General features: G+C 46.0%; 1 protein-coding gene across 1 annotated transcript in view; it reads left to right on the top strand.

Annotated features, from left to right (window-relative positions):
• The window catches only part of LOC144123601 (uncharacterized), a 142,180-nt gene that overhangs the window by 93,668 nt on the left and 25,585 nt on the right, over positions 1 to 22,927 (top strand). Inside the window, exons 5-10 of the mRNA XM_077656407.1 lie at positions 3,323 to 3,438; positions 4,505 to 4,712; positions 7,383 to 7,538; positions 14,406 to 14,534; positions 16,204 to 16,436; positions 19,994 to 20,102. Coding sequence (XP_077512533.1) covers positions 3,323 to 3,438; positions 4,505 to 4,712; positions 7,383 to 7,538; positions 14,406 to 14,534; positions 16,204 to 16,436; positions 19,994 to 20,102 — 951 coding nt within the window. The remainder of the gene's footprint in view (positions 1 to 3,322; positions 3,439 to 4,504; positions 4,713 to 7,382; positions 7,539 to 14,405; positions 14,535 to 16,203; positions 16,437 to 19,993; positions 20,103 to 22,927) is intronic.

A 22,927-nucleotide genomic window follows, 5' to 3' on the forward strand; every position in this document is an offset into this window, starting at 1 on the left:
CATTGCTCTTTTCTATTGCTGCGATAGCATTACCAGTAGCGCTTGGCGGCGTCGGGTGTGTGAGGCCTCCACCCTCCATAAGCAGCACCCACCAGCCCCCTCCACACCTCAACCCCTTAGCTTTCCACCCGCCACCGCCACCCTTGATGCACCCCCCCCCCCCCCCACCCCACTCCCGTTCACCTTCACCAGAGTAACAGCATTCATTAGAGCAGAATCACCAAAGTAATCATCGAGGGTAAATCCAACTGTTGGCAGCTTTCTCGCATCAGGTTTTATAATCGTCGTCATTTTTTGTCTTAATTAATTTTATCGTTGTTCTTCGATGTTCACTATCCGTTCCGTAACTAACGTTAACCTTAATTCTACCGAACGACCGATCTGCCCCACGCATCGGTATGGAATGTGCCCATTTTGGAACAACAAATTATGATATGGTCATCTGCTCCATGAACGGCGTAAGGGTTTCTTTCCTTTGCTACATGGCGACTTGCGATGGAACTGTGTGAAAATTTTGAGACACTAGAGGACACGACACCGCAGGAACATACCGTAATTTTCAACATATAGTCCGCAGGCTATACATATCTAAGGGTTAAAATTTTTACCTTTGCGAACTGTTTACAAGTGCGGACTATAGAGTACTCTTTTTCAGTATCGCGCCATACGCAATATGCATGAAAGGCCGGAAGCGATTCTATCGTAAAATTTTGGCCACTTGCAATGTGCTTCTGTTGTCACCACATGGCTGACTGCACACGAGCTTTGTGGCACTAGCTGCTATCTTCATTCCGGGGAACGCGAATCTATGTAGAAGAGTTCAAGTGGGTGGTGGAGCCCTTGGAAGCTACCTCTTGTCAAGTTGGCTTGTCTAAAGTGGGATTGCGGATATTTGCACCGAATGAAGTGACTAACAGCGAATATACCGAAACGAATGATGGACGTTTTTTTTTATCTATAAACGACAGACATTTCTTGACCTGAGAACGCAGTTCATATTAATCAACACATGCCGATGCATTTCTTCTATGGATTTCACGCCGTATACCTCTAAGCATTATACCGGTCACCCACAGTAGTGTAAAAAAAGTTTTTTTTTTTAGCCAAAATTAGGCCGTGTGGTCTATACACCGTGTTGGAATTGTATACCGAAAATAATGGTAGTTATAAGCCTGACTGACGCGAGATATGATCGCTCTATGTTCGGGAATGTATAGAACGATACAACGGCCAGATTCAGAATAATTGCAAGCATCATATTTCATTTCACTATTCCTTGGTGTTGCGAGTTTCTGAACGAGATCAAACAAGATTCTTCTGTTGTCTGCGATCACCGATAGCTTAAACAGTGCTGGAACTAAGTGTGGCACTTCCACCAGTAAGCGTCCTGAACGCAGTCGTTCAGTTCGGTTTTGTAGGAAGGTTACTTGGCTTCTGATAATAAACACGAATACAAATGCGAACGGCGCCGATCACATATTTTCGCTGTTTAGGCAGTAAGGCAAGAGTCACCGATTCCAAAGATCACAGAAGAATGATTCTCTTTTAATTAATTACTTTATCTTTTATTTTAAATTATGATGTTAGTCAAGGGAAAATTAATAGTGTAATGATTTTTTTCGCTGAAAGATAGTTTATCACAAAGTAGAAGAAAAATTATCGAATTCCGCTGGTGGGATGCGGACCCACGACCTCCGAATTTGCGTCCGGTGCTCTACCAACTAAGCTACGGCGGAGGCTGTCCAATCTTCAACATTCGGGTGCATTTATGTTGTGTGTAACTTAACCTTGAGAGTGTTCATCAGCGCCACATTCGTCCATAGCGGCTGACGCAGTACGTGCTGTTTTGCCGCGACTGTCACGCGGCAAGTGAGCTAACGGGGAGGGCGGAACCTGTGCGAGAACCATACATTAAAGAAAAAAGATAGAAACACTGGTCCTTGGTTTCGGTTACCGATGGCTTCCTTCTCATATAAGTCATAACGAGCGCCTTATTTAACTTCCATTGCATTCTGAATACTTTCACTATAGTTACTTGCAACCCTAGCCACTGTACAAGCAGAAAACCGCCCAAGCACCACGCTTTATAATGCTGTGATGTCCCGGCTTTTTCTTAAATATGCCAAGGCATGACGAAAACGATTCAGCCTACATTTTCGTAAAACCTTTCTTTGAGCATTGCCCAAAAGCCCTAAATAAATGATACTCTATTGCTTTTATGAGAAAGGCTTATATGTGATAGCACAATTAATGTGGAATATATATGCTGCGCCATGGTGGCTCGTTTTCGTTTCCTGATCTAAAGAACTGGTGGCTGCCGCTAAAACTTTTCACCGGCATAAATCTTAATGAGCACAAATGAAATCTTGCAGTAAACCAAATTTTATATTCTGGGCTGCCTATTTCTGACAGTTTACATCCCTTCTGGTTTCAACCACAGCTTTCTTAAGCCACTTTCATAAGTTCGCTGGCAAAAATGAGAAACGACACTGCGCTACCGTTCGCCTAGATTATTCTCTTGCAAGTCCTGAACCGTCACAACACAAAAAATGCAATCTCAAGAAAACGAAGTGCCAAGCTGTTTGTTTGGAGTCTGGAGAGTTTCGGAGCTCTGGCAGCTGCGTCTTGCCCGGCTATGAATTTGCAAGTCAAAAGCGGCTCGCAGTGGCGTGATGGTGTGCCTACCGCACGCCTGATGCTGTCGCATTTCATCGGGGAGCATTCTGAGCAATGTGCGCACCCTCAGTGCAGTTTTGCAGGAAAACAAATTTTTATGACGCGTAGAGGCAGGAACGGAGGCAGGTTGGTGCAGGCCTGACTCCGCGCAGAGCGAAGCATCCGAATGGAGCGAAAATATAGGCGAGTATGTGGAATGGCGAAGAAAATGCGTTTGTGTCAACGCGCACGAATGCGAGAGGACAATCCATAAAGACAATTTTACGCACCCAGAAGCCGGTATATTTTCACCACGTTCCTTTCGTGATTGTGAACCACATGTTATAGTGAACTCATGAGCTTCTTGCGCTAACTGGAAGGGGTTGTTTCGGCTAAACTTCTAATACTTTAGCCTTCCACCATAATATTCGCCAGAGTTAAATTATCTCTATACACTTATTGAACAGATATCAAACGTACATTGCAACACCCCTTTCCCAAAGAGCATCATACCAAATTCGGGATCTGGCTCATCTGCCCCCCCCCACCCCCCTCCGACTCACTCCGAACACCGTTGATCCTGCACGCACCTGGAGTGTCCTGGACGCAGAGCGGAGCGTCGGGATGGCAATTTTTTTTTACAAAATTCGCTCTCTTCTCTGTCCAGATGAACTGGTCAGCAAGGACGAGCCATACTTCGCTGAGCCGATACCCAGCCTCACTGTCGCCGCTGGCCGCAACGCCGCGCTCAAGTGTGTTGTCGAAAATTTGGGCAACCACACGGTAAGTACACGTCTGTGCTGTTTCCGCCCAGTCGTGAGGTTGAGCGCGTAAAAAAAAAAGGCTGTCAACACGCTAGCGCTTACTGACTCAGGGATCTAGCTTATTTCCACCTTATAATCATGCTGTAAAAAAATAAACTGGCTATCTATGGCGTTCCAAAGATGGCGCCCCATCTTTCTTAAAGCATGTTCCACGGCTCCCTATCTTCGCCCCTTTTCGCACCTGTTTTAACAACTTCAAGCCTACGACACTATCTATGATGACGCTTGTTACGAGCTGCATGACGAATGACACGCGTCGGTGTGCTGCATGAAGCTCTTGTGGAAAACTGTAAGTTCGCGCGTGGAAAGAAGTTGACGGAGCACACTCTCCTCCCCTGCTTTCACGCATGCCGTAGTGAAATGTAGCGGCCATGGTGTGCTCATGAACGACTGCATCAATGGCCCTGCCCCGCATACACAGGCCGCGACGCGCAACATTTCATAATGAACGCTTAGAATAGTAAGAGCGCCAAAAAGTCCATTCTTAACGTCCTTCCGCGCTTGTTACGTAAGAAGACCGAAGGGTTCAGCTATTTCTAAACCCCGTAAAGGCTAGCAGACGAAATGGGGAAAAGATGCGCTGCATCTATGCTCCCATCAACTAGAGTTTGTAGTCTCTTTTTTATCCGCTCATATTATACTGCCAGCGATCAAAAACATCGTTCTTAGTTAGCGGCTTAGAGAAATATCGCTCGTTGAAGTTGTTCGCTGTCGCAGTTCGGCGTGTCCGTCAGCACCAGCCCATCGGTGGCAGAGTGCCAATGATTGAGTTTTCATTACGGACACAGCAGGTGTGATCATAGCGCACGGTCCAGCAGAAACGCTCACAGCACCATTAAGTCCTCACGCAACAGCTCGGTCTGTTTTGACGGTCAGGTACTACCGCGGTATGACAATGCAAGAAACTGAACGGGCCGCGCGAATTAAGGTAGGCGTCCCGTGTAAGAAAACGGGCGCAGAGCGATTTTCTTGTGACGTCGCTTGAGTGCGTGTTGCGTCGTGCCCTGATCCGGTGTTGTGCGCAGGTAGCGTGGCTGAACGTGGACAAGCAGACACTCCTGGCGCTGCACACGCACGTGATCGTACAGAACGAGCGCATCCGGGTCAGCCACGCGGGCCACCGCGTCTGGCAGCTGGAGATCCGAGAAGTGCGCCCCGATGACACCGGCTACTACATGTGCCAAGTGAACACGCGCCCCATGAAGAACCAGGTCGGATACCTCAACGTGGTCGGTGAGGAGCAGTTGGCCTGCCTTGCGCGCACTCACGCTCCAACCTTTGTTCTGCAGAGGTGCTAATTTCTTTGCTAGAAGTCACTAAAACGGATACAAACGTGGTAATCAACTCAATGAAAGTCTGTAAAGGCGCTGTCACGAACGATGTTCAACCGGCAGTGCTTTCAAAGGGGCGCAAAGAAATGATAAGAATGAAGTGAAGGAGGTCACAAATGAAACCCGTGCAGCATAGACCAGAGCATCCTATCATGCACTGCTTGCCAGCGTCGCGAAAATTCGCGTTACAGGTGGTATTCTTAATGTGAACGTCAACCGGAAACCTTTCTGGTTAACATCCCTGCCTTTCCCTGCTCTCTGTATCTATCTATCTATGAATCAACAAAAATTTTTGACGGCCGTCTAGTTCGCTTGATTTGGCATCACGTGGTGCACGACAAGAAATTAACCGTTGAATTCTTTTTTATGGTTTTAGGGGGGTTTAACGTCCCAAGGCGACTCAGGCTATGAGGGACGCCGTAGCGAAGGGCTCCGAAAATTTCGACCACCTGGGGTTCTTTAACGTACACTGACATCGCACAGTACACGGGCCTCCAGAATTTCGCCTCCATCGAAATTTGACAGCCGTGGCCGGGATCGAACCTGTGTCTTTCTGGTCAACAACCGAGCGCCATAACCACTGAGTCACCGCGGCGGCTTCGTTGAATTCTTTTGCTTAAGGAAAAATTTCACGTAGGTAAAACTCGATCCGAAAATATTTTACCCGTGGGGTGCCGAGTAACTCCACTCGTGTCTTGAATTCGTCATGCTTACATACATTTTTCAATAAAATATGTGCACATAGGGCTGCCGCCAGAACCTGAATTTCTGACCGCCATTCGACTCCGCTATGTCGCATGCAGGGCGAGAAGAAAAACATGTATGGAATAGACTAGTTGCTAACATCAAGAAACCGAATGTACTTGGGCGTAAGCGGAATGTCTTCTGTAAGGGCACAATGCAGGACGTCCCAGCAGAATGCAGCGTCCCAACATTCCAGAAAGACATGTCCGACGCTCTCTGGTTTTCTTGATAGGAGGCAGGTTGTCGCCCATGGCAGAAACACACCTCTTTCTTCGAGCCGAGTTTAGACTGGCAGCGCAGTGGCATGCAGTTTCAAGAACGTTCGAACTTAGGCTGGGGCCATAATTTTCTTAACTCTTCTGGCACATCTGTTCCTTGGCCTTCACTACATTATGTCCGCTATGTCCGCATTCAAACTTTTGCGTCCCGCTTCGATGTGCGGCCCTGTCAGACGCAGTGACCCTTGAAAGAGTCTGGCCATGCGCTCGCGTGTTCGCACTAAGAGTAGACGACCCTGTACACATAAGCGATCACAACAGCTCTCCCTCAAATGTGAAGTGCGCGCGCGCCGTCCGGTATGACGGGACAGTGGCGCCAGCTGAGAGGATTGAAACGAACCAGTGCAGCAAGATATCCTTCGATTGATTGCTTCCAGATGCCGCTCCTGTCTAAAAAGCTCCCCCTCACGCCGTTTTACTATACGCTGCTGCCACCTGTGAACTGTCGGTGAAACAGCTCGTACAGAGCACGGTTGCCGCGAGCCCGATCGATGCTGCTGCGCGGTCTCCAGGCGCGCCACTTTTGACCAAGAGTTAAGCATGGAGTTTTTACACCAGCAGTTTTCGCCTTTTCATACGAACCAGTCACTTGTTTACTTAATATATTCAGTAATAATTGGCGTTATGGCGTTATGGGATGAATTTATATGGCTTCTAGGCGTATTCTTTACCAAGATTCCATTTACCTCTTAAGATTGCCTTCAAGGCGCATTTGAACTGAATTTGATCGGATCGAGACTCGTTGTAAGCTACATGGTGTAACTCATCAAAAAAATATGTGTAGAAATAGAGATGAAATAATGTAAACATAAAAATAGAATTAAAACAGATCGCTTAATTTTATGCATGAGCTGCTAACAAAAGTAGATAGTTGTTTTCGTACCGTAAGCACATTACAGGTACACGTGGCTATATAACTGTGCAGGAGCTATCCTTGTTTGTAGATTCCATAGCACATGACCAACCTGTGGGTAGGCTATTGAGCCACTGAATGTCTCTGAATTCTCGTCTCGTAGTAACTGCTATTTTTGGCTCTGGCGATAGGATACATAATCGCTGGTTACTTTTACTGAAGGAGCACATAAACAGCTCGTATAGGTATAGAGAAGTATGAAATTTCAAAACTGTCCAACATTTATTTAGCTGGCGATTTGGAACTACCACGTTTCAATTTATGTTATTCTATTTTCGATCTGTTAGAGGTGTGTATAACAATTACTCTAATATAAATTTTCTATGTATTCAACAAACTAATTAGAATTTCTTTTTAGACTTTACGATTTATGCGCTCTATGCAGGGTGGAAGTAGGCCTATCTTATCACCGCAAGGACTGCATTGCAGCTCTGCGAAAAAAAAAAACGAAAGCATAAATCTGGAAAGCGAAGTTAGTAGCCGAGCGCACTGTAACAACCGGTCGAACAGTTACTGTGCTTCCTGTTCGGATCCACCGAATACTGTTTGTTGTTGACCTTTTCCTTTCTATGTTTGTTTTTTTCTTTTGCGGTCATTCCCCTCCGTGCTTCTACCTGTACGGGGCCATCGAGAACAGTGGCGCCGTACTTCGTGGACTCCTTCGGACCCCGGAACCTGACGGCGCGCGAGAACAGCAATGTGAGTTTCCGGTGCGAGGCAAGCGGCAACCCGGAACCCAAGGTCACCTGGCGGAGGGAGGACGCGCAGCCGTTTCGCATCGGCGACCAGAAAGGTACTGTGGTCAGTTTCGTCGGACCGTGCATATGAGCAAGTGTTTTCGATTCTGGAAAGGAGCTGAAGATGCGTATGCGGATGCACAGCAGTTTTGTATTTAAGATTGGTAAGTTCCTAGAAAAAATCGAGGCCGACGCGTGCTTGCATATTGTGGTTCGCCTCGATACCCTACCGAGTTTAAGGAGAGCGACGACGGGCCTAGCTTAAGGAGAGAGTTTTTGTGAGTTTTTTTTTTCGTCGGATAGAAAAAAAAAACGTTTGATTTGCGTAGTTAGGCCAAATGCGAATTAGGTGCGCTAACAGTTTGGTTTTCCCTTCGGTATATATAACCGGAACAAAGGATCACAGGGGATTCTTTTTTAATCTGGGGGTTCATCAACTGGAAATTAATAGGGTAATTAGAAAGCAGAAGAAACACCACCACATGCCGCAGGTGGGATCGGTACCCACTACCTCCGAAATAACGTGACACGTCCGCCGCTATGGACAAGGGTGGCGCTGGTGAACGCTCTCAAGGATGGGTTACACTACCACCATATATAAATACCACCGATAGCAGAACACTGGACAGCCGTCGCCGTAGCTCAGTTGGTAGAGCTCCGGACGCGAAATTCGGAGGTCGTGATGAGACAGACACACAAAGATTAAATGTGGGGAATGGCTACTATAAGTGCTAGCACACATTAAAAAATCCCTGGCAGTCACATTTAAACCCGTATTTCGTACACGTGAATTTCGTTCACTCATGCTTAAGACTTCACTCTCCTGTTGCCCCCCTCCCCATGGAGGTAAGAAAACCGACAAGGCAATTGAGACGCCTTATGATTTGGTGATGCCAACTTCTTCGAGCATAGAATGTGCTTAACGCAGTATTGGTTGGGAACTGTGTAAGCCGAATATTCAACAAAGCCGAGTGGGCATTAAAGAGTCCCTCCGTGAGCCTACAGTGTGCGTACCATTGCAATCTTACGGTGTTCGAACACAGGTCAAATAGGAATGTTGTTCGATCGGCTAAGTTCGCAGCCTCATTACAATGAAAGAAGACTACACAAATACATGTATCCGAAATTTCATGAGAGAAATACGAAACTGAGGGTAACAATATTTATTGAGTGCCCATTGACGGAACATCAAATCTGATAGTAGCAGGTGGCACGTTTAAATGAACATGACTCCTAGTTATCGTCGAACACTAGCCTTACCTACCGTTAAGGAAGCGGAACAGACAAGATTGAAAAAGAATGGATGGTTGGGGTAAATACTCTAGCGGATGAGAAAAGTTTGTATCTAAGGTAGTATGAGGTCACGATTAGACTCGACGTTCTTTGGTCGTGACTAAAGCTCTATTTTGTTTAGTCACGATTATAGGTCGATTCGCTTTGTTTCTGATAAGATATGTGCAAGAACGGGTTACCCTGTGTTCTTATAAATACTCTACGCATGAAACGGCCTTGCAAGTGGTTAATCCAGCGCGTCTTCTAGGGCCTAAAAATTAAAAAAGAACGCTGAAAACTTGAAGATAGCGGAGTAAAATTCAACATTTAACTTGCGGGACTTGCTCGCTATTTCTCTCGCTGTGGCCCATTCCGCTTAAAAGAGCTAACAAAGTTCAGTGCCGATAGCCTAAAGTGTTCGAAGTGCAGCAAAAAACGTAACTTGCCGACAAAAGCGAAGCTCATAAAGCAGACCTCCAATCGATTGGCGCTTGTATGACTGCCGGCTATATTCGAGATCCTCCCCTTTGACAGCTGGCATTTTCATAAAACTTGCCAGGATTCCTCCTGGACACCCGACCAAAAAGAAACTACGGGGGTGTACGTCAAACCCGTATTGCACATTTTATTTCTTTTCTTCCGTCCAGGCTCTTCTTGAGGAAGACGGGAGTGTGAAGGATGGGAAGCTGTTCGGGACGGAGGGACTGGCGGGAGCACGTATGCGTTAAGGGCACGTACGGTCGCATGGAGAGATGCAACAAGCGAATATATAAAGGCGCCAAGATTTAAACTGCTAAGTGGCGAGTTAAAAGGAATCAAAGACGGCGTGGATAGATGAAACAGAGATTCCCAAAGAGTGCCAGTAGGCGAGCTAGGCCTATGACGGTGTCGCCGCTGATGCGAAGAGACGGAAGACATAGTTCAACCGGAAGCGAAACAGGAACCAAAGAAGCAGCGTAGGGGAAGAAGACACTAAAGAGAAATGGATGGAAGCAAGTCAGAGCTGGGTAGGGGGAGAGGGGGGGGGGTGAGAAGGGGAGGATAACACTGAGGCGGCGACGCAAAAACAGCAAGGATGAGAGGGAGACGGACGGGTGCAGTAAAAAGGGACGACGGAGGGTGGGAAAAAGAAATCTCCACTAGGACTCTAATGTACAAAGAAAACGTTTCAAATGAGACAGAAATGAAGAGGAACGTGTCCGTCATCACGTCATTTTATTGGATTCGCCGGGCAAGACGTCCCACTCGGAACAGTTCGAGTGGAAACGTCCTCGTACGCTGATTCCAACATAGCTTTTGATTCGACGCTTCCCCCGACCGATTATTTTTGCTATCTATTCGTTTTCTTGTTTCATGTGTCTAGCCCCATTGTCTTTTTTTTCTTTTCTTTTTTGTGGCCATTGCGATCAGGAACAAACGGGGGCCGCAGTTTGCTTTTTTGTTTCTTTTTTTGCCACACTTTTGCATCGGAAGCCACGTTTGGTTCGTCCACTCATTCGTTTTTACACTTGCGTTCATCGTTTCGCGGTGATTTCTTTCTCCCCACCGCGTATTCCAAACTGGCGACGAAGTTTTTTACCATTTGCGCGAGGGGGATTCGTTTGAGGAATTCGGCCCTAAATTGTATATCGCGCTGGGGGAACTAAGCAGTCTTCCATGGGTGTTTTTCAATATAATCGAAGTTTGAAAAAAGTAAAAAGAAACACGAGGAAAAAAAATATGACTGACACACTCCACCGGTGTGGGGTTTCAGGGAGACGCCACCACTGCTGCAATCAGTGCGATGGGGAACATACAGAATATCGTAAAAATAAAGGAAAGAAAAAGCGTAATTGACTCTGGAGTCGGGAAGGCAGCGTGCTCTTACTGCATTTCAAAAGCGCCGACGAGAGATGAGGAAGAGAGGCGAACACTTCTTGAGAAGCTGTAATGCTTTTGCAGAGTAATTTGACACGAGTTTCGTCGGGGGGCTGTAAAGTGAGGACGTAAACATGTCGGCAAATATCAAGGTCCAACTGCACGCTTGTTGCCACTGCAGTTGCTTTGCCGGGCGTTTCATGTGCTAAGCCAACAGAGAGAATGCTCGCCCATCTTTCTGTTTGCTGCATGCGTCTGGCACGGGCTTTGCGGCAATTGCACAGCCAGCATAAATTTGTATTTTAATGACAAGCAGTGAGCGTCTTCACACTTTTGCTTCCGCTACCTTGTACGAGCTCCTTGATCGTTCTCCTTCATCCTTCATTGCGTGACGCTGAATACTGTGCATGTTGTTGTTGTTGTTGTTAGCCTATCAAAAGATGGCACATACCCACACTGGGGGATCGGCTAAGAATCGGGTGGCCGATGCAATAAAAAGATGTCCCCTTTTTCACATATGAAAGATGATGCCATGCACCTTCGAGCTCTTGTCTTATGGCTTGTGTGGTTAACAACCGTGACATTTGATTTGAAAGTTTCCACAACGAACTTTGTTCAGTTTTTACTTGACGTTTCTATTTGAGCCACTATATGCGGTTTCCAGAAGCAGTAAGCTTGCACGAGGAAGTTTCAAAGAAAGCAGCTTAGAAGTCCCATGCACTTGGAAAAAAAAACCTTCAGGCAGAACATGCTCTTTTCAAATGCTGTTGCAATGATTGAACTTCATTATAATTTGAAATATCATGGTATACTTTCTTTCATTTTGTGGTTTTCAAGCTTGATGCTCCAGAAGTTGCATGCCCCAACGGTTGATATCGTCGCGTGTGGTCAGGTCTGTCACAAGTGCGGCAGAAATTCATTTAGCCCGCTGTACTTCGAAATAAGAGACTTCGGAGCACTCATGTCAGCGTGAATCGTTAGGCTTTTCATTTCTTTGTGCTGGGGACAAATGTAGCCGATATAACCAGGATAATAGCAAGGATGTTTTGCCGCTCAGCACCGAATGCATCTGTTGTAAGCGTTTGTCCCAATTCAACACCGTGCCTGGTCCGTATCACTTATTTCTCGAAGAATGCTGAGGCAGTGATCGGCTTCAGGAACTCGCAATGCAACAGTTAGCGCAATAAAATTAAGCGCCTGTGCTTTACAGCACTTAGACAGCCCCTGCTTGGAAATGCGTAGGTAGGAATAACAGGAAAGTGCCGCAGGTTTTAAAAGAAACGTGACACCAGTTGCAGCACGTGGGCAATAGCCTGCAGGTATTGGGATAGTAAATTTGCGATGAAGTGTTTAGCCAGGCTGTTAGGCTGCAACAGCTGTGCTACATTCGCCAAGGGTTCATTAAAAAAAGGGTTCTCAGCAGAGAAGATACTCTTCCACAAACGAGTGGCTAGCTCTGCTGATGGGCACATTTCTGCGGAGGTTTAACCTTCTTCTAGCCGTGTGAACAAACCCTGCAGCTTATTACCACCCCTCCGTCGTGCCCTACAGCAGATGTTGCCAAGGGAACACGCTTCACTTTGTGTGTAGCCTGGAATGAAAAACTGTAAATGCCAAAGTATTGCGCCACCTCCGACAGGGGCGCTGGCTTCACTTGACAGCGATGTTCGCGCAACTCTCTTTTTCGCTCATTTTAAATGTTTCGACATCGACGTCGTTCGTGAACTCAATTTTGAAGCTGTGGCAATCGTTAGCCGTAGGCAATAAAACAAGAAAAAAAGGCGATGGAAAACATAAAAATCAAGGCAAGAAGTGCAAGCACCTGGCCCAGAACTAAAGTTACATTTTTTTGTGCTCTTGTCCAGAGTGACCGTTTGTCAAAGACTATCCCGAGGCCGGTGCGACGAACGGAAGGCGTGACGAATGTGCCGGTGGCGAACAAATCTTCATCAACGCTCGGAGCGCGTGGCTCGGCCCCGCAATATAGTAGAGACGGGAGAACCCCCGAGATGGAGGAAGCTCGCTGGATCTCGGCCCGCAGCGGGCGTCGGGCTACGGCCCGGAGCAAAGCCGGGACGTGTCCGGAATAAGAGACGCCCTCTGGTCGACCAGGGCCGCTGGTCAAGGATGCTCTTCGCACGCCCCGTTCACCCGCCCGCGGGCGCCCTTTATATCTTGGCGCCCTGTTCGGACGATAGGCCTTTAATGAAGAGTAATGGGCTCCGCTGATTGTGGGGCAGGCGCGATACGTTTTAGTGCCGTTTGAGCGCAAGTTATATTGCGGCGCCGACCGCTGACCGGTGGTTTTCGTTTCGTCGCCGCGACCCCGGGAACAAACCAGCGGCGTGCCCGCCGCTGCCATTTCGCCTGGCACCCATTAGGCTGCCCACGCCCGGCAGTTTTCGAGGAAGGCCCCGAAGCGAGAACAACCGTGTGCTCTTTCCCCTTTGCGTTCACTCACTCTTTGTTCTTTACTTTCTTTCTCGCTGGGCCTAGCCTTCGTTTCCATTCATCACTTATCCCCCGCGTTCTGTGTCCGGCTTGAGGTATTTGTAAAGCGTGGTGGTTACAAAGCACCTTCCGCGACGTCAGATGTCTGTTCTTCACCCAAGACCAGCATCCAGCAGGACATTTCTTTTTTGCGAATTTTGGCGCGAGAATCCGGATATTACTTCACTTGACACGTAGTGCACATCCTGCGCTACTGCAGGCAGTGCGACCCTTCCGTGTTCCGTTCTAATATATGAGCACTTCAGCAATAAAAATGAGAAAAGGTGAACGTGAGAGAATTTGAATGTTCAATCATTGCTTGATTTTTAAGTAAGGATAACTTCGTATGTCTCCTGTCGCTAATTAATATATGTATGCCGTACTAAAGCGGTTTTGAGCACCTTTCTTTTCCGGCGAATGACCACGAAACTACGGGATGATGCTTGGAACCGCAGCAATTTAAGCTTCAGTACTTAAAGGGAAAGTGCACCACTTTTCGAGAATTCCCCGCTATCCAAAGATTAAGATCTATATAGGCTGCAGGTAAAGCATGCCAAGTGTTTTTTGCGCTAGCACTTAAAATATTGACGTAATTAATGATTAAATTTTAGGCTTCACCTCATAGCACCAGATGAGCGCTAAGAAGCTCGGTGTGACGCCACGGAACGTAAGATTTCAAATTTCCGTTGCCACCAACCACAACCTTCCATTCCAGTTTCGATGCTGTCAAACAACTCTCAGAGGCTTCGGTGGTGTTTGTGTTTTTCTTCTTAAAAGCAAGCGTTTATGCCTTGAAAATGTACTGATACTTTCAACGACGTTATGATGCGCCCTGCAGTTGGAGCTGGGCGCTGCGGAGAAGCTTGATAGCTGTCTCGATTTTAATCGGCGATTACATCACCATTTCAAACGCTAGGCCGAAAGGACCACGCGTGCTTTACCTGCTAATTTCACACATTCGACCCCTTTAATCTCGCGGATTTTTAAAACCTGTGCAGTTAACTTTTTTAGCTGTTTAAAGAAAATGTTTAAAATGCGGCTGCTTAAGATGTCGCGGTCTGATTTGCGTTAATACGATATGCATGAAACATCGTATATTTATACTCCAGTGTGGTACCAAAGGCTGCTCTGCGCTCAAATGCAATAGCTTTGAGATCGGTATTTTGTTAATGATCTTTACTGGTGCGTTTAATCTCAACAATATTTCCCTACGCACATAGGTGGAGACAACATCCGTAGAATCCCACTGTAGCTATTCGCAGCGCGTTGACATATTCTCTCACGTCTGTTTGCTGACGTTACAGTGACGGTGTACAGGGGCCAGGAGCTGTTCTTCAAGCGGGTGTCACGCTCCCACATGGGCGCTTACCTCTGCCTCGCTTCCAATGGCGTGCCGCCTTCCATCAGCCGCCGCATATTTCTCGAAGTTACCTGTAAGTATGGCAGCCCCTGGACACGGGAAATCGAAAGAGTGCGTTAAAATATACAGGTTTTAGTAAATGTGCAACGAGATGTTTTGGCACTCTCCCGGATACCGGTTACTTATCATTTATTTAAGGTGAAGAGAAACTTTAATAATACTTTAAAGGATTTTTGAGACATTTGTGTGGTTGGAGAGCAAACACTGACTTCGCATAACCAAGCTGCGCGCAAGTACAGTATTGAACTTCACATGTTCTTCAAGTGTCACATTGAGCAATGAGGATATAACAGAAGAGGGAAAGAAGTTTATGCACATTTGACCTGTTTCATTTTTTTTAATTCAAGGTATGCAATATGCTGTTTCTATCTCATGAGGAAGAGCAATTATTTACCTTCCTTGGCATTTGCAGTACTCTCCAAGATACGTTTAGATTATATCTCGCGGACTGCACAGACGTATGCGACCTAATGCAAGCTATTAAAATTAAAACAGCTGTTATTTAAATTCTAAAGTGTGTTATTCTCATCCGAGGCGCTCCCGAGTCCTGATAGAGATCTGTTATTGTGTTGCCTTCGATGCTGTCTCGTAATAATCGTTAAGGTGAATGGTACTGCCGGACCAAGGTTTAAATAACTAGCTCATAAGCTTGTGATTCATACTGTGTTGATTTTTGCACAATTGCAACAAAGTGGGCAGCAAGCTCTCGCACATAAACGAAGCAACAGTTTGTACAGAATGGATAACACTGAAGTGAATGGACGCACGGATTGTGCTTCTGAACTTAACCGGCTAAATACAACGTTTTTTTTTCCCCGAAGGGTCTCTCTCGACTGACCTCTTGGTTTTTATTTATTTCACCTTCAACCGGCCAAGTAACGAGGAGAAAATAAGTAAATAAATGCAAATAACTATTAATACCTATAAGATCGACTTACCACATTCTCCAAGAATTTCAAGAAAATTGTAGTCTGAAATGAACACGCTTTCTCTGGGCGAGCTGTAACCATTCATTAAATTTATTAACACAAATGGATGAAGTAAAGAGAAAGTTTTCTTTCAGGGAATTCCAACTTCATAACGATGACTGACGTGATGCGAACTGTAATGTGGTCATTAAATAAATTCATATTATAGTGTAGGATGACAGCTAACATTTTTACTACTGCAACGATGCCGAGGGACAGGCCATGAGGACTTATTAAAGGTGACGAAATTTTTCGGTGCTCCATTAGGAGCAGTATTCTGCAAGAATCGCCTTTGACACTAAAGCCGGCGACATATTGTTTGCTAGCTGTCATCTCTGAAAAACCAAAGTGTTGCTATTTGTGATTAATGGGCAGACGAACAATACGCGGACGAGCATTTTCGAAAGTACAACCCCTACCTTCGGTGCATTTACACATTAACTATAATTTTAAAAATTCGGTTAAATACTTGGCTTCCTCATTGAAGTGGCAGAAAAGCCGCGGCAGTTAAGGATGGCTCAGGCCTGCACAAAAGACGCGGGCCCCGCAGCGACACCATCTCCTAATCAACGACTAGAAGCTCATTCAACACAGGACTTAATGCAGATTAAAGCAATATTGCACAATGATGCTGACCTTCTTCTTCATAACTGATGCTAATATTAAAATTTGACATTAGTTGATTAATACTTTTCTTTCCACTGGCTTTGACAGTCACCCCGATGATCTGGGTGCCCAACCAAGTGGTTGGCGCACCGCTTGGTGCCAACGTGGTCCTGGAGTGCCACACGGAAGCTCATCCGCCTTCGGAAAACTTCTGGTTCCGTAGCTCCCACCGGCTGGACACGGCTGCCACCAACATTACGTCGGCTACCTCCAACGATCCTCGATCGCGGCAGAAGAAGCCGAAAAGGCATGAAGCCCACATCACCCGGACGGGCCTCAAGGTATGAATAGGACGACACGTCGATGGGAAGTGCTAACAAAGCGACAAAAAAAAAAGACTTTAACGCAATTCAGCTGTCAATGCTTGTCCCACTGAATGACTGCAGACAATGGCTCTCAGGAAATCAAAGATTGCTGCACCAGTCTGTCGGAAGAGTTGTTATTTCTTGGTGGAGTGCACGGCACTTTGACTGATCATGCGAAAATCTAGGGTGCCTCACAGATTTCCTTGCTAAGTCACGCAGGGTGTGATTTGGAAAGCATAATAAATGATTTAGGCAGGCAAAGCAGAATGGTGTATCAAAGAATTAATATGCAAAAAACTAAAGTAATGTTCAGCTGTCTCGCAAGGAAGCAGCAGTTTACTATTGGTAGCGATGCGCTGGAAGTGGTCAAGGAACACGTCTACTTAGGGCAGGTAGTGACAGCTGATCCGGATCATGAGAGGGAAATAACTAGGAGGATAAGAATAGGGTGGAGCGCATATGACAGGTTCTCTCAGATTATGAATAGCAGGCTACCAATATTCCCCAAAAGGAAAACGCAGTGAACCATGGAAATGAAAATAATCGGTGTAACGTTAATAGTTAGGAAGAGAACATAGTGGGTTAGGGAACAAACGCGGGTTAATGGCATCCTAATCAAAATCACTAAGAAGAAATGGGCTTGGGTGGGGCACGCAACGCGAAAGCAAGATAACGATTAGTCGTTAAGGGTAACGGACTGTATTTAAAAAGAAGGCAAGCGTAGCAGGGAGCGACAGAAAGTTAGGTGTTGGATCAGAATAAGGTGTCCACGGCTCGTACAAGACAGGGTTAATTGGAGAGATATGGGGTAGGCTTTTTTCCTGCATTGGCGTAGTTATACTGATGATGATGATGACGGCGGCGACATATTTTTTTGATGCTCACAAAATCTTCTAGTTAGCCCAGTAGAGCGGACGGACAAGGCGGTATTGCATTTATAATCATGTTGATAATGGCTGCACTGATCGACCAGCGATCTAAATGATCAGGCTTCCTCTAGCATCGTGTGGTGTTCGATCTTCGTAGCATTTCATGTCCTGCTTTCTCTTAGTTTAGTACAGCTATGTCGTATCAAGACCCTTTAGCACCGGCGAACAAAATAAGCGCTCGAGAAGCCGGTTACTAACTTCAAGCATGTTTTCGACTATTGAACAATGTCCTCTGTTCGAAGCATAGTCATGGTAAGCAACTTCGTATACATACCATTGCCCGGCCAACCCATGCATCAGTGCCAATTTATTCCTTAGCGGCCTGCGGCAAGCCAACTAGGGCACCGGGTCGTTGTCAGCGACGATTTTCAGCAGAAAAAAAAATCAACCCCATGTGGGAATCCGACTAGTAGAAGCGCAAACAGAGGACCTTCATTTCCCGACGCCTTAGACAATTCGGCCATCGTCAATTGTTTTTGCTTCCAACATGGTATTTATTACACGCGTTAATGTACAGGAACAGCCTCTCAAGTGTTGTTCATGTGCAGCAAGCATTCGTTGTTAAACATGATTTCTCTTCCAACCACCAAGCGTATTGAAGTATTTGTAACCGAAACAAACAGAAGGTTTCTAATCCTAACGCAGCAAGATAAGCACTAGTTGGACTTACACTCAGTTCATCAGGGGCTGATTATGAGGAAATGTCCAGCATTAGTAGGTGCTGATACCTCAGACAAAAAAAAACAGCTAAGAGGCATGAGAGAAGTTGGCTCTCCCCAGACAAGCATATTGGTGTAATTTACAACATTCAGACGGAGAAATACGGCCCCGCACTGAGCAGTCACAGCTTTAAAAGATAGTACAGATCGCATTGGCGTATACAGCTGATGTAATGGTGGTGCACGAAGTGATAAAAACGAAATCTTAATTAATATATATCGTGACTATTACTCGCTCTAACGATCAATACAAATCCAATCTAAACTGGTGGCTATGGTGTGTGCACTTTCTTGGGAGTCAGTATTTGTGAATAAATTAATGATTAGATGCTTGAAATGCTGGCTAGCACGTCTTATAGGCAGCTACATTGATGCACTCAGCAAAAAATCATGCACTATGGAGCTGCAACTGAAAAGCCAATTTAGGGTCTAGGCTGGAAGGTTGCGTTCTCGACAGTGCAAGAGAAAGTGCAGAAAGGTAGAGGGGAAGCTCAGTAGAGTCAAAGATGCGTCCTTTTGTCTAAATATTTGTTAGCGGACCGAGTCTCGCCTTCGACCTTTGTTCATTTTGTTTTCTGTATGCAACTGGAAAAGTGGGAGGACAGTTTTTTTAGTATCTAATTTCATCAGAGTGCGCCAGGGCAGCATTCAGGCATTCCGAGTAATGAAACCTTTGGGGAGAATAACTAGGATGGGTTTTTGAGAATAATGCAGGCTCTGAACATATAGGGAAACTTCAGTAATGTGCACCACTTTTCGGATTGCGGGTAAAACGATACCTAGGTACTACCTTTTTGTAAACCCTGTGGCATCCTTTAATCAAATGATGGACGAGTCTGTCGGCTTTTTGCATTAATATCTGGAAGATATGGAAAGACGTCGTTTCAAGCATATGAATAGTTTTGGTACAGTACAGGGACTCGGTGTGCTCGAATCACTGCTAGGAGCTCTGAAATGCGTGAGTCGCAGAGCCTTTACACTGACCAGATATAAAACTAGCCAGATTGTGATTTTGGAAGCGAATGTTTTCCACTGCAGGAAGTATGGTCATCGTGTGACCTTATGTGCGTATTAACACTACAGTTAAGCTAAGAAAACATTTAAATAATGCCAGCAAGTGCGACATTCAGCACTCTGGGCTGATGATTACACGTGTAAAAGCTGTAACAGGCTCATTAATGTCATGTGCATGACATTGCAAACATGCGCACGATTGGGTGCTGGCATAAATGCTGTCAGACGGAAGTTGTTTCTAAAATTTTCGTTGAGATTGGGTGCTGGCTTTCAGATGAAAGTTGTTTCTAACGCTTTATTTTTGAAGAAAAAAAAGAAAAATAGACTTTTAATTGAACTCGACCGCAGCGGTGGACTAGTCATTTGAGCATCCACCTCACATGCGGGAGGTGCGGGGTTCGATCCCCAGTGCCGCCGGGTACCCACCGGGGATATTATAGTATAGAAGCCTCTTCCTGCCTTGTGCTCGGCTTCTTGAAGGTGAAATGCTTGGGAAATGGGTCTCTGGCCCCACCTTGAGTAGAAGAAACAACCTTTTGCCATGGCGTTCTTTGGCCACAGACGCCCTTTTGCCATAAAAATGCATAATCATCATAATCGTCTTTTTTTAATTGAACCTAATTTATTGCGCGATAACTTCGAAAGTTCTACAAAACGTTATGGGCATCAGGTTTTAATGATTTGGGGCTACTGCATTTTTCCATCTGGATGAGTTGCGTAACATTTTATTACTACAGCAAAGCATTTAATGGTAGTGAGCGCGGCAAGGGCTTATTTTTATGGGCATCCGAAAAACTGGTTATAGAGCCATAAACACTAGTATACAGCGGTACCAGTTTCTCCTAACTGCTTCTTTCGCTCTTTACTAAAGGTCTACATGAAGCTCACAATCAAGAATCTTCGAAAAGAAGACTACGGCACATACCACTGCATGGCACAAAACGCCCTGGATAAAACAGAAGGAAAGATACAACTCCATGGTGAGTGACGGTGTGTTGGCAACTAGTATGTTAGTAACGACGACAGTACAATATAAATTAAAATGGTGCCGCCGCGGTGGCTCAGTGCTTATGATGCTCTTCTGCTGACCCGAAAGACGTGGGATCGATCCCGGTCGCGGCGGTCGCGTTTAGATGAAGGCGAAATGCTAGAGGCCCGGGTACTCTGTGATGTCAGTGCATGTTTAAGAACTCCAGGTGGTCGAAATTATCTGTAGCCCTCCACTACGGTGCCCCTCATAGTGTGAATAGTTTTGGACGTTCAACCCCATAAACCATACACTATAAAAAAGAATAGAGAAGCATTGAAGGTCTACAGACGTCTATTTCCCAGACCTTGTGGCGCATATCATCAAAATACGTTTCATACGAGAGCTTAACCACATACGGATGCATGAATCAGTTTACAAGATACACTTTTCCAGGATGGTCTCAGCATCGATTAGGCAGTGCAATAACTGCATGAGCTTTAATTGACTTCCTGTAGCATCTTATTGAACAGCTCTTGTTGATAAGCCGCGTTAGGATTAGTAGAGTGTTCAGGTGGCAAAGAACGTTTTGTTCAGCACTGCATATAATTTCGTCACGCAGAACCTGTGCATCAGAGGCGCACTAATAAACAATGCCGGATGCACGTGCGAATAACTAATAAGCTGTATGGCTGCTGGTAAGATTATATTGCGTGATTTCCTTACATTTATGAGCCGGTTCTCAAACTTCACGGCAGCTTTATTCTCTATGTTTATTTAGATACCAATCATCAGGGTGAATACTCGGCAAAGGAAAAAAGTGCTAAACGTGTCACATTGCTGTTGGACATATAAATTTCGGTAGTGTGTCGAGTGAGGCCATTTAATTTTATGTAAGGAACAATGTAAATGATACTACTGTTTTCACAAGAAAGAATGCTCAAGCACCATGGAAACGATTGTTTTTTGCTTGAAACGTGGTTTAGTATATATATTTATGTTTAAGCGCCTCGTACCTATGTAAAATGTTTTACAAAGTTGTATGTTTATGAATTTCTATGCAATAAAAACATTCAATGGTTACAGAAGTCTGAATTTCGCAGCGGTACCGTGATTGTGCACATCTTGAGGTTCTGTTTATTACCACGAATCTTCCTTCTGGAACCAGCTTTCGTGTAGCCGCCATTTTGATCCAGCTTTTGCACATGTCGTTAACCATCCTGTATTCTTGCTTGCTGCTTGTGTCAGCCCCTCCAGGTTTCCCAAACAGGACATCAACATTCTGTTTGCATTGATAGCAGTCAAGAATGGCCTATGTACAATGTGCAAAGACGTATAAGCCGCAAATGCGATTTCTCAATTTAACGGCTACAGCAATGAACCCACACGATGTACCCCTTGTTCAATATTTCATTATTTACCGAGACTCTACGAGCCAAGGTCAGCGATTTTCAGAGTTGAAAAAATTAACCGCGAAGTGAAAGAAGAAAAAAAGAAGATGAGAGCTGAAACGAGGTACGCCGGGTGAGACGACGACGGGACGGTCGCGCGCACCGTCTCAGGCGTAAATAATACGGTCTCGTTTACAACGGGGCCCTCTTCCCGTCACTGAAGAGCGCTCCGAGTGGCGCCGTGCCCTCGTAAATAATCACATCAGCAGTAAAGCCCGGCAGGATCGTAAAGTACTCTCGCGATATTAGCGTTCCGCCACCAGAGGCAGCGCTCTCCGCCAGCGTACGGTGTGTGATTATGGGGAGCGCGCGTCGGCCGGTGCTCCTCTTCCCACCTCCCTATGCTCCCTCCACTTTCCCCGCTTTCTCTTTCCCGCGCAGTGCCTACTCCTCGTCTTCCGGCTAACTCCCACGCCCTTTCCCCTTACTGCCGCTGCCACTGCTCGAGTTGTGAACCCCCGATGGTTTCCCTAAAGCGTTCATATGCGCCCCGGCTGATGGCCGTGGGCTGGAACTCAACGCCATGCTGCTTCTTTTTTTTTTGTAGTCCCCCCCCCCCTCCCCTCGCTCGTTTGCTTTAATCTTGTTTGGGCTCGAAAACGGCGGGAAAGGAGGAGTGAAAGGGTGGAGGGAGGGGAGGAGTCGCTCCCAATAACGGCGCTCTCGCAGCTCCGCCACGGTGCTTGACGCCTGATGAGCGTTTAGGCAACCCTCGAAGAAGAAGGGCTCTCAACGGGGATGAGCTCCTTCGCTGGCCGGAGTATTAGCTGGTTTCGAGCACGCAAGGTGCGCGCATGTCTGCAACCCTGCCTCTCCGGCCCTGCTAATCTTCCCACCGCCGAAACCCTCTCCTTCCCTTTACTTCCTACGCCATTGCGCCTTTAGTCAGGTTATGCGCAAAATTCGAACCATTTTGCCCTTCAAGCTTTACGGGGACGGACTCTTATTGAGGTGGAAGGCAACTGATTCGAGATTGATACGCCTCAGTCCATAAGCAGCCGTGAGATAAGTATAAGAAGAGGTAATATATCCGAGTAGGCATAAAGTAGGCACGGGTTTTTTTTTTTTTGCTTCAAGAGACTGCGAGCCCATCCTTGCAGAAGGGGTTACAGAGACAAAAAATGGCAAGAGACGCGGTGGGAAAACCTGACCGGCTAGTAAGAAAAAAAAAAGAAAAAGTTGGTCTTGCGAAACATAAACGAATTTGCGAAAGATGCGAAAGATTAATTTGGGTATTCCTTTAAAACTTTATCCCAGTCCGGTGGTCATAAGTCGCCCCACTGGAACCCTAAATGCTACCGAAAACATGTGCGGAGTGCTTCGAAGCGGTGTAATTGGTAGATATTCTAATGGTTAGCTGCAGAGCTTCAGCAATGCGAAAGATTCG

This window comes from Amblyomma americanum, chromosome 3, assembly GCF_052857255.1.
Source record: "Amblyomma americanum isolate KBUSLIRL-KWMA chromosome 3, ASM5285725v1, whole genome shotgun sequence".
In the NCBI taxonomy this organism is placed as follows: domain Eukaryota; kingdom Metazoa; phylum Arthropoda; class Arachnida; order Ixodida; family Ixodidae; genus Amblyomma; species Amblyomma americanum.